Below are 13,161 nucleotides of genomic sequence, written 5' to 3'. Positions count from 1 at the left end.
AGTATCTCATTTATTTGGTGTGTTAAATGTGTGCAAATATTTACATGCTGTAAGTTTTGGGTATTGTTTTATTCATGTAACATCATTGAAATTATGGTTTGTTTATGAACTGATGACAGGATGATGTACTACATAATATTAGCATCAAGTTTCTTTTCTTACATATCTGTCCACTGTATTTATTTTCTATGTATCTATCAATCAATCTATCTACATCTCTTTCTCCCTGACACTCTCCCTCCTACAGTAACATCCCTCCCCAAGAGGATGGTCATGGCTGAAGAGCCTCCATCTCTCTCTGTCCAAACATTCGCTTCTAGCTTGTTCAAGTGCTTGGCCTCTACTAATATAAATTTCACACATATACTCCTCTACCCTCTCCTTCCATCCATCAAGTGCACTTCCTCTCCTTTTAGAGCTTTGATTTGCCATTGTACACATTTCCATTTCAAACTCATTAATATCACTCAATATGGCCATACCATTTCATTGTTTGCCTTTTCAGCCATTCTACCATTCTACAGTTCACAATGCACAGGTGCTTGTACCATGTCTCATACATCCATTCATTGCTTTTATCCTCTCATCTTGTCACTCCACATGCTTCTTTTAAATAACACATTTTCACAATGTACACTATTGACTGCTGTGCCTTGTTCTGTTCGCATGTCTCTGATCCATATATAATTTTCTTTTTATACAGGAAAGTGCTATTCTTTAGATCTCACTTTATATCTACAGACACATTTCTCTCTTTCATGACTTGCAAGTGATCCATAGAAATATTAAACAACTACAGAGATGTCACACTCCTGTTCCTTTAGTGAAATATCTCCAAGCTCTCCCTCCATTGCCACACAAGTACTTGCATCCATATAGAACAGCTACACCATACATTTTCAGAACATCACAAAGGGCTTCCTTGTCAACCCTGTTGTGCACCTTCTCTAGGTCCATGAAAACTGCATACAACTTTTCCTCCTTTCCTAAATAGTCTGTTATCATTTTGATTGCAAAAGTTTTGTTTACACGAACAGTGTACCATCCAAATAATAGTTTTAGACTGATTTTGCAGTTTTTTGTAATAGAAAATATTTTAGGTAAAGGAACTTCAAAAGTTGAGATCTGATTTGATCTTTTCATCTACAGTACTTGTCTATCCTCTATCTGACCACATTGACTCACCATTTGAAAACAGCCTCTGAACGGTTGCAAGCAAGTCAGACAACAGGATGCGCCTCTCCACACTGATGTCAGGAGGAGAGGGTACCACCAGAGGAAGTTCGATGGATATGCTATCCTGTCTGGAGAAATTGAAATAAAAGCTAGAGAAAGAGAGAGAGAGAGAGAGAGAGAGAGAGAGAGAGAGAGAGAGAGAGAGAGAGAGAGAGAGAGAGAGAGAGAGAGAGAGAGAGAGTAATAGACATGCATATCAGCAGTTTAAAGATAAATTTGGCTAAACGCTTCCTTCTCACTTAACAAGTACATTTTGTCGTGTCAATTTGAAGTCCTTAAAAGTTTTTACCTTAAAAGGGAATAATAAAGGTTGGCACACCTTAATTTTTTTAAGATAACAGATATTCTTAATAGTTAATCAGGAAGAAAATTGAAAACAAGGTTTGATAGAAGAACAGGCTGTTTCTTTTGTATTGCTATTATGGTGATGGTGCCTCAGGATCATTCATTTATATGTAAGCTATAAATTGTAGGACACACACTCACACACACACACACACACACACACACACACACACACACACACACACACACACACACACACACACACACACACACACATAGAGAGTGATAGACATGAAAATGAGGAAATGGTGGTTAAAGAGTGCGGGGCAAGAAGTAAGACAACAAAGAGAGAACACAAAAGAAATGGGTCCACAATAAATAAAATTAAAGTTATGTATACAAACATAGATGGATTAGTGTCCAGCCTAAGGGAACTAAGAGATTATTTACATGAAAAGAAACCAGAAGTGGCATGCATTACAGAAACAAAACTAACAAGGGAGATTAATGTTGAATTTGAAGAAGAAGGAGAAGACACATGGAGAAGAGACAGAAAGAATAAGGGAGGAGGAGGAGTGATGATTCTAGTAAGAAAAAACATCTTGATAGAAACAGTGGAATATGGTGAAGGGAGGTCAGAAACATTGAGTGTGGAGATCAAGATCCAAGGACAAGAAAGCAGAAAAATTATTGTTGCGTACATGCCTCCAAAGACCAACACTTGGGGGACTGATGATTATAAGCACATGCAAAGCGAGTTCATAAAAAGTATAGATGACATGCTAAAGATAAGAAACAAGGTGTTACTAGTAGGAGATTTTAATAGCAAGGAAATAAACTGGGGGGAGATGGAGGTGACAGGGATTGCCAGTACATAGAGTGAAGAATTTTTACAGACTATGATGGTAAACACGATGGATCAATGGGTGAAAGAAAATACTAAGTACAGAGGGGAAGATGAACCATCACTCCTAGACTTGGTTTTTACAAAAAAGCCAGAAAATGAACCAAGTACAGAATATTTGTGTCCAATGGGAAAAAGTGATCATGTGAAGATGGAGATAGAGATCAAAGAAGAAGTGCCAAAATTCAATGAGGAATATAAAAATGAGAGAAAAAATTATGCTAAGGCAGACTTTACAGGGTTAAAGAAATTCTACGGAGAGCTTGATTGGAGTAATTTATTAAGAAGTATGGAGGTGCAGAAAAAATATGAAGTGTTTTTAAGCAAGTTTAGAGAAGTTGTTGAAAGATATGTGCCAAGATATAAGGTAAAAGAAAATAAGAAAGTGTGGTTTAATGCAAAGTGTGCAGAGGCAAAAAAGAAGAAGGAGAGGGCATGGAAAAAAATAAAGAAACAATGGAATGAGATAAATAGAGAAGAATACAGGACAGCTAGAAATGATTATGTTAAAATAAGAAGAGAAGAAAGAAATTTTGAAAGAGATGTAGTTGGAAAGTGTAAAGAAGAACCCAAACTTTTCTATAGATATGTAAATGGAAAAATAAAGCATAGAGATACCATTACAAAGCTGAAGAAAAATGGAGAAATTTATGAAACCACACAAGAGATGGCTGAGATACTGAATAAAAGCTTTAAGTCTGTATTTACAAGAGAAACTGTCTTTGCATCACTGGGAGATGAGGAGCAACAGAAAGGAATAGAAAACATACAAGTGGAAAGAAAAGAAATTAAAAGACTACTGGAAGAGCTAGATACTAGGAAGGCGATGGGTCCAGACGAAGTAAATGGATGGATATTGAAAGAATGTAGAGAGGAATTGGAAGAACCAATATGGGAGATAATTAACAGTTCTTTGAAGGAGGGAAAAGTACCAAAGGAATGGAAGAGAGCAAATATAGTACTGTTATACAAAGGAGGTAATAAAATGGAAGCACTGAATTACAGACCAGTCTCACTCACGAGTATTGTAAGTAAACTCTGTGAAATAGTCATTAAAAACAGATGGGTGCAATATCTTGAACAAGAAAATATGATAACAGAAAAACAATTCGGTTTCAGGAAAGAGAGATCTTGTGTAACAAACTTACTGAGCTTTTATACAAGAGTAATAGATAAACTACAAGAGAGAGATGGTTGGGTTGATGCAGTCTATTTAGATCTGAAAAAAGCTTTTGATACAGTTCCACATAAAAGTCTCATATGGAAACTGGAACATCGAGGAGGGCTAAAAGGAAAAATACTTAAGTGGATGAAGGATTATCTCCAAGGTAGGGAAATGAGCACAGTAATCAGAGATAATAAATCAAGTTGGTGCGAAGTAACAAGTGGAGTACCACAAGGGTCTGTGTTGGCACCTATAATGTTTCAGGTCTATATAAATCATCTCATCGCTAGCTAAAACAGCTTCTATGAAGTTAGGTGTTCTGAAACGTCTCCGCCAGTTTTTCTCACCCTCCCAGCTGCAAACTCTGTACAAGGGCCTTATCCGTCCATGTATGGAGTATGCTTCACATGTCTGGGGGGTGTTCCACCCATACTGCTCTTAAATGATATGACGGTGGGTTTAAATAGCTACATTAACATGTTTGCAGTTGATGCAAAATTGATGAAAGTAATAAAGAACCAAGAGGATTGTGAGGAACTACAGAGGGATATTGATAGAATTTATGAATGGAGTAAACGATGGAAATTAGAATTTAATATAAAGAAGTGCCATGTAATGGAGATGGGAAGAAGTAAAAGGAGACCTTCATGGGAGTATAAGATGGGAGGAATCACAATACGAAAGAGCAAAGAAGAAAAAGACTTGGGAGTAATAATTCAAGACACGCTATCACCAGAAAATCACATCAATGGAATATTTGGCTCTACATATAATTTGCTAGCAAATATCAGGGTGGCATTTAATTACATAGACAAAGAAATGATGAAGAAAATTATAACACACATGATACGCCCCAAATTGGAATACGCAGCAGTGGTATGGTCTCCACATAAGAAGAAAGATATAAGGAAATTGGAAAGGATACAAAGAACAGCTACGAAAATGATACCAGAATTGGGAGACCTAAGTTACGAGGAAAGACTGGAAGAAATTGGATTACCAACACTGCAAGAAAGAAGGGAAAGAGGAGACCTGATAACAATGTTCAAGTTAATAAACAACATGGAAAAGATAGACAGAGATGACCTAGTTGTAAAAGTGGAGGAAGGAGATAGACGTACAAGGGGACATATGAAGAAATTAAAGAAGAGTCATTGTTTGGGAGATATTAAAAATACAGCTTTCCGCATCGAACGGTTGAAATATGGAATAACTTAAAAGAAGAAGTGGTTGCGGCAAAGAGCATGCACATGTTTAAAGAGAGATTAGATAAATTCGGGTATGGAGACAGGACTAATTGAGCTTTGGCTCGGACCCTGTACTATACAACTATGTAAATGCAACTAGGTAAATACACACACACTGAAACAGTGGTACAAGCAAAAAATATTCATGAATTTAAAGTTAAGCTGGATGCTTATAGATATGGAGACAGGACAGCATAAGCATAGCTCTTTTCCTGTAAAACACAACTAGGTAAATACAACAAGGTAAATACGCACACACACACACACACACACACACACACACACACACACACACACACACACACACACACCTTTGCAGAGCTTGACAAATTTTATGGAAAAATTAACTGGAAGGTAAAGTAGTGCAAGAAAAATATGATATATTTTTGAGCAAGTATAGAGAAAGGGGGGTGCAATACTTTCTGTTAAGTTATAAGGTGAAAATTGGGAAACATGAATGATATAATGCCAGGTGTGCAGAAGCAAAAAAGAAAAAAAGATAGGGCATGTAAGAAAATGATGAGAAAACTGAACACAAATACTAGGGAAGAATACAGAACACATTAGCAAAATTACAGGAGAATATGGTATAATAAGAAGAGAAGAAAAAATAATTTTGAAAGTGACATAGTAAGAAAATGCAAGGAAGAACTCAAATTCTTCTACAGATACATAAATGGAAAAATTAAATTTAGGGATGACATAAACAAGTTAAAGAGAGAAGGAAGAATTTATGAAACTACTGGAGAAATGAGTGAACTAATGAATGAGAGTCTTCAATGAGTGTTTACAAAGGAAACTGATTTTGTGGCACCGAAAGTGGTATCACAGAATGAGGGAATGCAGGAGATACAAATAAAGAGACAAGAAATCAAGAAACTGCTGGAAGAGCTGGATGTTAGAAAAGCTATGGGACCAGATCAAGTAAATGGATGGACATTAAAAGAATGCAGAGAACAAATGGAGGAACCCATATGGAATATAATTAACAGCTTATTGAAAGAAGAAAAAGTACTAAGGTAATGGAAAAGAGCTAACATAGTCCCAATATACAAAGGGGAAAATAAGATGGAACAATTATATTACAGACCGATGTCACTAACAAGTATTATAAGCAAGCTCAGTGAAGTAATAATTTAAGATAGATGGGTGCAATATTTAGAAGATGAAAAAATAATCATTTGGATTCAGGAGAGGGAGATCCTGTCACAAATCTAATGAGCTTTTACACAAGAGTAATAGATGAAGTGCAAGAGAGGGATGGATGGGTTGATGCTGGACACCTGGATCTCAAAAGAGCATTTGATAAACTTCTCCACAAAAGCCTTATGTGGAAGTTAGAGAATGAAGGAGGACTAAAGGGAGCAACATTGAGATGCATGGATGATTCATCTACAAGGGGGGAAATTAGAAGAGTAATCAGACACTAATTCAAGTTGGCACAAAGTGACAAGTGGAGTACTGCAAGGATCTGTGTTGGCACCAATTATGTTTCAAATACAGTGGAACCTTGGTTGTCAAATGCCTCTCTTTTTTTTTTTAACAATTTGGTTTTTGAATAAAATTTTGAATACATTATTGCTTTGATTGTGGTACCATAATTTGGTTCCAGAATAAAGTTACTTGATTTCAAATATTAAAAGACATAGCAAAAGCTGGCATTTATTACTAATTTATAGTTTCCATAAACATCTACTGTGTTTTATATATTTAGAGGAGAGATACAGAGTGTAAGACAGTAATTCAAATAAGGTAAATGTGATCCCATTGAAAAGTCTCAATGTAAACAAACTGTTTTCAGTGCTCAGAAGTAATCCCGAATCACCTGGGGCCATCACTACTTCACAACTGCATTTCTCCAGTAGCTTTTCCCAGCACCAAGATGTCTAAGTATTATGATCACTTTCATTTTGGCAATAAGTGGGTTGCTCTCCTCTGTGCCCCTCTGTAAAGCTTCCCTCACTAGATCGATCTAAACTGCATCTTCTGATGAGTTCTTTGTCACTAAGTTCATTCATTACATCCTTTCTGGATAAATAAGATGGAGATATTGTGAAGCAGCCATCTTGGCTGTGGGAGAGTCTGTCATAAGCCACTAAGTGTAAACAGGTATCTGGGAATGGATTAATCCATTTTATATTGATTCCTTTGGTGAAATAGTTTTTTTCTTTTTAACATTTTGGATTTTGAATGGCATTCAGGAACGAATGAAGTTGAAGAACTGAGGTTTTGCTTTATATGTAGATGATATGACAGAGGATCTAAATAGTTATATAAACCTTTTTATTGATGCAAAAATAATTAAAATAATAAAGGATGAAAATGACTGCAAGGAGTTACAAAAGGATATTGACAAAATACATGCATGGAACCAAAGATAGAAACTAGAATTTAATGCTAGAAAATGCCACACATTAGAAATAGGAAAAAGTAAAAAGAGATCTTCATGGAATTACAAAATGGGGGGAAAAATAATAATGAAAAGTAATGAAGAAAAAAAAATTTTGGGGAGTAATAATCCAGGACACACTATCACCTGAAAGGCACATAAATGGAATATTCAGCTCTATATACAGCTTGTTAACAAACATTAGGGTAGTGTCTAACTACTTAGGTAAAGAAAGGATGAAGAAAATTATAACAAGCATGATACAACCTAAGTTGGAATACACAGCAGTAGTAACAAAATTGAAAGACTTAAGCTATGAAAAAAAACTTGAAGAGATGGGATTACCAACCCTACAAGAGAGAAGAGAAAAAGGAGACCTGATAACAATGTACAAATTAGTAAACAATATAGAAAGAATAGACAGAAATTACTTGGAACCACAGATGGAGAAGGGAGAGAGACAAACAAGGGCCATGAGAAGAAAATAAAGAAGAATGGATGTTTGAGCAACATCAAGAAATACAGCTTCCTGTATCAAACTATTGAAATCTGGAATGATTTGAAGGAAGAGGTGGTTGTGGCAAACAGTGTACACATGTTTAAAGAGAAACTGGTTATGGAGACAGGACAAAATGAGCTTTGGGTCATGCCCTGTGCAATACAACTAGACAATACACACACACACACACACACACACACACACACACACACACACACACACACACACACACACACACACACACACACACACACACACACACACACACACACACAAAGAGAGCCCTTAAACTATAGACCTGTGTCTCTAACAAGTGTGGTGTGGAAAATGTGTGAAAGATTGGTGAAGGATAAATGGATGTAGTACCTAGAAGGAAATGAAGTGATAATAAAGCAACAATTTTGATTTAGGAGAGGGAGATCATGTGTTACAAACTTACTGAGTTTTTATTCTAGAGTGGTAGATATAATGCAAGAAAGAGATGGATGGGCAGATTGTGTTTACTTAGACCTGAAGAAGGCCTTTGATAAAATGTCACACAGGAAATTGTTGTGGAAGTTGAAGCATAATGGTGGGCTAAGGGGGGAAATTTCTTGACAAACAGAGAAATGAGAACGGTGGTGAAAGATCAAAAATCATCATGGAGGGAAGTCATAAGTGGAGTACCCCAAGGCTCAGTACTTGTACCAATCATGTTTGCAGTTTATTTAAATGATATGACGGAGAGTGTGAACAGCTACATGAGCCTTTTTGCGGATGATGCAAGGTTGCTGAAGAAAGTTGAGAGTGCAGAGGACTGTGGAATGCTACAAGAAGACCTGAACAAGATATCAGAGTGGGGTTATAGATGGGAAATGGAACTTAATTTAAAGAAGTGTAAAGTAATAGAATTTGGAAAAAGTACAAGAAAAGTAAAAGGAAATTATGTGTTGAATGGTGTAAAGTTGAGTGGAGCAGAAGAGGAAAAGGATCTTTGTGTTACAGTGACTGGGAACCTGACCCTGGAGATACACATTAGCAAAATTACAGGAGAAACCTATAACTTGTTGAGAAGAATAAGGCAGGCCTTTGCATATATGGATGAAGAGATGGTCAGGAAGATGATTGTGTCACTGATAAGACCTAGACTAGAATATGCAGCAGTAGTGTGGTTGCCATACAAGAAAAAAGATTTAAGGAAGTTGGAGAGAGTTCAGAGAGCAGCTACGAAGATAGTACCAAGTATCAGGGACTTGTCATATGAAGAGAGACTGGCAAGGATACGTCTACCAACGTTGGAAAAGAGGAGAGAGAAGGAAGACTTGATTGCAATATATAAAGTATATGAGGAAGTAGAGGAGATGGACTGGAGCGACTTAATGGTCTGGGATACATGGGACACTAGAGGACATGGAAAGAGGCTGAAGAGGAGTGCTTGTTGAAAAGACGTCAAAAAATATAGTTTCCCATATAGAAGTATGGATGTATGGAACAGTCTGGATGAGGAGATAGTAAATGCAGAAAGTATACATGGATTCAAGGCTAAGTTGGATATCAAAAGATATGGAGATGGGACAGCATGAGCATAGCTCTTTTTCCATAAAGCACAACTAGGTAAATAAATACAACTAGGTACACACAAACACACACACACACACACACACACACACACACACACACACACACACACACACACACACACACACACACACACACACACACACACTAAAGAACCAAGAGGATTGTGAGGAACTACAGAGGGATATTGATAGAATTTATGAATGGAGTAAACAATGGAAATTAGAATTCAATATAAAGAAGTGCCATGTAATGGAGATGGGAAGAAGTAAAAGGAGACCTTCATGGGAGTATAAGATGGGAGGAATCACAATACGAAAGAGCAAAGAAGAAAAAGACTTGGGAGTAATAATTCAAGACACGCTATCACCAGAAAAACACATCAATGGAATATTTGGCTCTACATATAATTTGCTAGCAAATATCAGGGTGGCATTTAATTACCTAGACAAAGAAATGATGAAGAAAATCATAACACACATGATATGCCCCAAACTGGAATACGCAGCAGTGGTATGGTCTCCACACAAGAAGAAAAATATAAGGAAATTGGAAAGAATACAAAGAATAGCTACGAAAATGATACCTGAATTGGAAGACCTAAGTTACGAGGAAAGACTGGAAGAAATTGGATTACCAACACTGCAAGAAAGAAGGGAAAGAGGAGACCTGATAACAATGTTCAAATTAGTAAATGGCATGGAGAAGATAGACAGAGATGACCTAGTTGTAAAAGTGGAGGAAGGAGATAGACGTACAAGGGGACATATGAAGAAATTAAGGAAGAGTCATTGTTTGGGAGATATTAAGAAATACAGCTTTCCGCATCGAACGGTTGAAATATGGAATAACTTAAAAGAAGAGGTGGTTGCGGCAAAGAGTGTGCACATGTTTAAAGAGAAATTGGACAAATTCGGGTATGGAGACAGGACTAATTGAGCTTTGGCTCGGACCTTGTACTATACAACTAGGTAAATACAACTAGGTAAATACACACACACACACACACACACACACACACACACACACACACACACACACACACACACACACACACACACACACACACACAAGTTTGAGAGATTTAACCTATGAAGAAAGATTAAGGAAATTGAAGCTTCCATCATTACAAGAGAGAAGAGAAAGAGGAGACCCGATTGCTATATACAGAGCTGTAAAGGGTAAGGATCAAGTTGACAAAGAAGACTTATTTGTGTGGGACTCAAGAGATATAAGAGGACATGGAGTGAAATTGAAGAAAACAGCAAGTAGAAGAGATGTCAAGAAATATGGTTTCCCAAATAGAAGCATAGAAATATGGAACAACTTAGATGAAACAAGCAGAAGGTACAAGCAAAAAAATATTCATGAATTTAAAGTTAAGCTGGATGCCCATAGATATGGAGACAGGACAGCACGAGCATAGCTCTTTTCCTGTAAAACACAACTAGGTAAATACAGCTAGGTAAATACACACAGCTAAGATGCAACTCCCAACCTAGGAAAGGAAATGAGAGAGAGGTGACATGATTGCACTTTACAGATTACTGAATAGGAAGGAAAAACTAGATAGGGAAGATCTATTTGTAAGGAATGAAAGAGAAACAAGGAGACATGGAAGAAAACTAAAAGCAACTATCTGCAGAAGGGACATAAAAAAAGTTTTAGCTTCTCTCATAGAAGCATTGAGACATGGAATGGACTGGAAGGGGAAGTGGTGTGTGCAAGAAATATTCATGACTTTAAGGAAAAGTTGAATAAAAACAGTTATGGAAACAGGACAGTAGGAGTTTAGCTCCTATCCTGTATGTCACAACTAAATACAACTAGGTAAATACACACAGACAAATATTTGCACTGTGGCCCTTCAGTTTCCTGTATTTTATAAAATACAGTAGGGTACACAACAATGCACAGTTGTTATAATGTACAACTGCAATAACGCACTGAAATTTTAATAAATATTTAATCAGAATAATGAACCAAAACTGGCATAAGGAACTTGCCACTCATGCGAGGACTAGAATTTCTAATAAATATTCAGTTTGGATAACGAACCAAAACTGGCAAGACGAACTTGCCATCCATGTGAGCACTGAAATTTTAATAAAGATTTAATTGGAATAAAAAACTTAAAACTCACAAGACTAACTCACCAGCTGTGTGAGCCACTGCCCATCTCTCTACTGCCTGTCCCCTCCTCCCTTTTTTCCTTACCTCTCCCTTTTTTTTCATCTTGTCTCAAACCTCCCTCCCTGTCACCTCTCCTCCCCCTTATCTGTCAGAGATAAGGGACAAGGGGGTGATACCTTGCTCTCTCTCTCTCTCTCTCTCTCTCTCTCTCTCTCTCTCTCTCTCTCTCTCTCTCTCTCTCTCTCTCTCTCTCTCTCTCTCTCTCTCTCTCTCTCTCTCTCTCTCTCTCCATTCATTCTCTCATTCATTTAATGTTAATTTTGCTTCATCCTTTCTCACTCTCTCACTTTCATACATATAATTCCATTTTAATTCTCAATAAGTCTCATTCTATTTAGCAATCCTTAGGATTGTTCTTACTTTCATAGAGAGAGAGAGAGAGAGAGAGAGAGAGAGAGAGAGAGAGAGAGAGAGATGGCTCCAACTTAGGCTGGATTAACTATATGTATATGCATGATACCGACAGTAGGTAAGTGTGACCTATACTTGTCAAAGCAGTGAAAAACTTGGGCTGATAATGTGCAAAACTCAGGATGGCAAGAATTTAGGACTAGGGTAGGTGTGAAACTTGGGAGGGTACTGAATATATTTGTTGTGTTATCTCAAATGAAGTAGTGCAAATGTGCTTAATTTCATGTTTTTTTTTTTTTAATGTAGAATTTTTATATTATTTTCTGGTTTGCTGGAACCAGTTAATTTTACTTCGGCAAAATCACCTATCTGCTGGGCGGACATTTCCCATGAGAGAGAGTGCGTCACGATTGGTTCATCATGTGGATGTCGAGTCCTTGCTTTAAAGTCTGCCGGCAGCGCGTGACGCACTCTCTCTCATGTGAAATCTCCGCACCAGCAGAGGTGATTTGCCTCGAAAAATTAGAAGTACACTTCAACTGACCTATGGTAAATCTCGTGTACTTTGTTAATTTTTTCCCATAGGTTCTTTAGTCACTATAATGCACATTTGCCATAACAATTGCTACATTAAAATTAATCATGTTTGTTGTTGTGTACCTTACTGTATAAGAAAATACGAAAAAGGGACAAAAATTTAATAAATTGCCAAATTTATTTTGTGCATTTCTTGTGAAACATTTGATTTTTTTTTTTTTTTCAAAAGGATTTGTGTGTACACAGTAAAGGCTTATATGTGTAACTCACACTGCTGACCTTCATCCAACAAGGCACTTAGGTTCCAGAGCTTATCAAGCAGAGCAAATTTTCAAGCTTGGCAAACTCCACTTGACTCAAATTTACTTTCTAATAACCCCAACTAACATTCTGATTAATCCTTATATTTGAATTAGCCAAACTGATGTTTCAATAGCCTTTCTTGGTTGAAAATATTATTTTTTGAATCATCACAAGCCATGATCTACTAAAGGAGTTGGGAATCCACAGTGTGTCAAAAAGTAATGATGTTAAAATTATAATGATAATTCCTGTTAGGTAGGGATCAACATATGCTCATGTGTACAACTGAGTTGCTGGGTTTCCTGGTCCCAAAGCCTTTATGGATCAACAGTTTTGTTGGATCAGCCTATGTCACATTATAATGATTTATGTCAGACAATGAATAGCAGCACCACCTGTAGCCAGTCTCTTTATTGCAAAATTAGTTAAATGGAGAGGAAAGAAAATAATCTGCATGAAAGATGCTACAGGGTGCCTTTTAAACATAAAGAAACA

General features: G+C 36.9%; 1 protein-coding gene across 3 annotated transcripts in view; it reads right to left on the bottom strand.

The window, feature by feature from the left end:
• Nucleotides 1–13,161, bottom strand: part of LOC135102305 (tyrosine-protein phosphatase 10D-like) — a 49,236-nt gene that overhangs the window by 21,115 nt on the left and 14,960 nt on the right. For 2 of the 3 annotated variants that reach the window (XM_064007331.1, XM_064007349.1), the window contains one exon: nt 1,186–1,325. In XM_064007331.1, coding sequence (XP_063863401.1) covers nt 1,186–1,325 — 140 coding nt within the window. The remainder of the gene's footprint in view (nt 1–1,185; nt 1,326–13,161) is intronic. The other variant, XM_064007339.1, reaches the window with a different exon arrangement.

This window comes from Scylla paramamosain, chromosome 1, assembly GCF_035594125.1.
Source record: "Scylla paramamosain isolate STU-SP2022 chromosome 1, ASM3559412v1, whole genome shotgun sequence".
In the NCBI taxonomy this organism is placed as follows: domain Eukaryota; kingdom Metazoa; phylum Arthropoda; class Malacostraca; order Decapoda; family Portunidae; genus Scylla; species Scylla paramamosain.
The sequence above is the reverse complement of the archived record's forward strand: the minus strand, read 5'-3'. Positions and strand labels throughout refer to the sequence as shown.